Source organism: Hyaena hyaena, unplaced genomic scaffold (genome assembly GCF_003009895.1).
Source record: "Hyaena hyaena isolate Hyena2069 unplaced genomic scaffold, ASM300989v1 scaffold_600, whole genome shotgun sequence".
Lineage (NCBI taxonomy): Eukaryota > Metazoa > Chordata > Mammalia > Carnivora > Hyaenidae > Hyaena > Hyaena hyaena.
This window is the reverse complement of record NW_024081234.1, coordinates 643,229-646,539: the sequence shown is the minus strand read 5'-3', so window position 1 is coordinate 646,539 and position 3,311 is coordinate 643,229. Positions and strand designations below refer to the sequence as shown.

General features: G+C 72.5%; 1 protein-coding gene across 1 annotated transcript in view; it reads left to right on the top strand.

Moving 5' to 3' along the window:
• The first annotated feature begins 403 nt into the window (after positions 1-403).
• Positions 404-3,311, top strand: part of COL18A1 (collagen type XVIII alpha 1 chain) — a 50,152-nt gene continuing 47,244 nt past the window's right edge. The window contains 1 exon segment of the mRNA XM_039257094.1: positions 404-1,730. Coding sequence (XP_039113025.1) covers positions 404-1,730 — 1,327 coding nt within the window.

Here is a 3,311-nt window from a genome sequence, read left to right as displayed (position 1 = left end):
TTGGTGGTCCCGGGCGAGGCTCCCTGGGGTGCAGGGTCTCCGAGGGCAGTGACAGCAAGCAGGGGAACGGGCTGCCCTGGGTGCCCCAGCAGATGCCTCAGGGGCCGGGCCAGGGCCTTTCTCGCTATGATGCCCCCCAGGCCCAGGCCACGCGAGCCGGGACCCTCTCCCGCTTGCGGTCTGCAGCCGCTTCCAAGGCGGGTGACAGGTTCCCCAGGCGCCTGTCCCCTTGACTCAGAGGTTTGAGCCCAAGGTGGAAGGAGCCTCCTGGCTTTCCAACTGGAGCTGGCTGTGGGCGGGCGGGGGGCGGGGCGGGCGCGGGGAGGGGGGGCGGGCCCTGCCGGCCCCGCCCCCCGGGACGCAGACACCGCCCGTGGCCCCGCCGAGCGAGCGCACTGCACTGATGGCTCGCGCCCCGGCCAGCCGCCTGGGCCTGCTGCTGCTGCTCACCCATGGCCTCGTGGCCACCAGGGCCGACCTACTGGGATTCAACTGGCTGTGGTCCCCTAGGACCTCCAGGCCCACAGGGGAACTGGTCCCCGCGCTCCCGGGCAGCCCACACGCGCAGCCCACGGAGGAGACCACCACGCTCGCGGCCCCCCAGGATGACCCCGCAGGGTGGGGCAGGGCCCCTGCCAGCCCTGGGCTGCCCCCGGGGAGCCTGCAGGCCGGCCCGGACGGGACTTCCGCTGCACCCACTGCCTCCACCGCAGGCCCGGACACGAAGGAGGAGAACATCGCCGGCGTCGGAGCCAAGATCCTGAACGTGGCCCAGGGCATCCGGAGCTTCGTCCAGCTGTGGGATGACACCGCTCCCAGAGACAGCTCCACGACGGCAGAGACGCCGGCCCCTGTGACCCCCACGGCCCCCCCCAGCCCCCCCTGGGGGGACGGGACCGCTCCCTGGCTGGGCAGTGGGGCCCCGACCTCTCCCAACACCCGGAGGACCAAGGCCGGCACCCTGCCAGCACCCACCCAGCTGTCTCCCTCCGTGGGCAGGCCCCGGGCACCGCTCAGGGAGCCCTCGGTGCCGCCACCTGCTCCAGGTAGAGCCTCTCTCTCCTCTGCGCCGGGCGGGGCCCCTCCCTGGGGGACCCAGCTGTCCCCGGGGCGGCCCCAGGATCTGGACGGCGAAGGACCCTCCCCCGAGGCGGCCCGGGCCGGCCGGCTGCACCGACTCGCTGACAACCGCAGGCGCTGGCCGCATCTGCTTCCGCTGGTGACGGGTCTCCTGGGTGCCCACGCCGCCCCCTTGGCTCTGCCCTCTGACCCCCCCGCCCTGGCGTCTCCGGCCCCACTCCCAGCTGTCAGCGGGGACAAGGGTGCTTGGGCTCCTCGCTCGGCTGCCTCTGCGGGGCCGGGGCTCGCTAACAACTCCGGGCAGCCTGGGCCCCGCCTGCCGCCGCCGCCGCCCTCCCTGCCCGCGTGCGGCCACCTGGGAATCGGGCGCTCCTGGCTGCCCAGCCACCTCCAGCACTGGAGCCGCGAGGAGGTGCGGGCCGCCGCCCGGGCCTGGGGGCGCCTCCTCGGGACGCACTGCCACCGCTTCCTCGCCGGGTTCTTCTGCCTGCTGCTGGCCCCGCCCCCCGCCCCCCCCCCCTGCCGCCAGTTCTGCGAGGCCCTGGAGGACGCGTGCTGGAGCCACCTGGAGGCGGGCGGGCTGCCGGGCACCTGCGCCTTGCTCCCGGCCCAGGAGGACGGGGGCTGCGTGTTCATTGGGCCGGGCGCAGGTAACGGGCAGGCCCTCCTCCCCGCGCTGCCCTTCCTGTCCCGGCGCCTGAAGCTGGCGCAGAAGCCCCCGCCCTGCCCACGGTGCGATGCCGCCAAGGCTGAGCCCTGGACTGGGAGAGAGGGCCTGTGACCCTGGCATTGTGTGTGACCAGGGCAGATGCTCGTGCGCACCCCTGCCTGAGCGTCATGGCTCACTCAGCGCTCCCCATGCTCCAAGGTAGCCGTTACTCCCCAGTGCCGGTGGGCGTGGGGGGGGACGGAGGCGTCGGGGGGCGTCGGAGCCGTGGAGCCGAGACCTGACCCGCCTGAGGGACCCGGGATCCCAGCCAAATTCTGGCCCTTCTGGCCCGTTGTGGCCCAGCCTGCATGGCTGGGGGTTTGGGGTTCGACGTTGGAGGGAGGCTCTCGCTGCTTAGAAGGTCAAGGGGTCACAGCCCTGTGAGCAGTGGGTCTGTGGAGCTCAGGGGCTGCCCCCGCCCGGATCTGTGAGCTCTGGGGGCCGCTCCGGGGCCTCTCCCCCCCACCTGAGCCGTGTCCCCTCGTGCTGGGAGGGGACAGGGCAGGGCTGTAGCCTTAGAAAGGCCTCCCCAGTGGCCTCTACATCCGCGGGCTGTGTGCCTGCCCCCGTTCACACTCCAGGCCCCGGCCCATCCCGGTTGGGGTGTGTGGCCTGCTTCCCCCCCGCCCCCACCCTGCACTGTCGGGAGCAGCCTTGACCTGCTTCAGTCCCTGGGGTCGTTGGGCTTTGGAGCTGGCTGCTGGGGGCGGAGGAGCTGCACCGGACCCCAAGGCGGGGGACTCACGCTGCTGAGTCCCCAGGAATTGCCCCGTACCCACCTCTGAGGAGGAGGCGCATGGGAGGGGACGGAGGGGACCATGGCTGCTGCGGACGGACCAGCAGGGACACGGAGCCCGCGTGGGGGTGGCCAGGAGGTCATCCGGCAGAGGAGAGCCTGCAGCGGCCGCCCTTGCGTCCGGCTGTGTGCAGAGCGGGGCCTGTGGCCGCCGGCTCGCCAGGGCGGGAGCGGGGGCCGGCGTTCTGCGCGGCAGGCAGGGCTGCTTGGGGTGTGGAGTTTCTCTGACCACAGCTGCTTTGGTCGGCGAGTGGCTGGACAGCTGCTCACGTTGCCAGGGCCCTCGCCTGTCAGGGAGGCCGTGTTCCGGGCGGAATCCTGGGGGATCCCTCCGTCAGTGCTGACTGCCTGTGCCCCCTCAGGTCGGGGGGGTCAGGCATCCATCTCAGCGGGGACCTCTCCCGGTGTGTTCTGGCCGGCAAGGGTCCCCGGGGGAAGCAGAGCTGGGGGTCTGGGGGGCATCTTGCCTCCTCTGGCCTCTCAGCAGGGGACCACCCACCCAGGCCTCCGGACCTTTCCATCCCCACTTGATGGGGACAGGTGGGGCAGGAGGAAGGCCCTGATCTGGAGGGAAGGGACCAGGGGACCAAGGAGGACCCTAGTCCCCTCCTCCATGTTGGTAACTGGTCCCTGAGGAGCGAGTGCCAGGGTCCTGGCTGACGGAGGTCCTTGGGTTGCCTGGGTATTGGGAGGCTGTGGGGTGGGGGGGTAGTGGGAGGGGCGAGG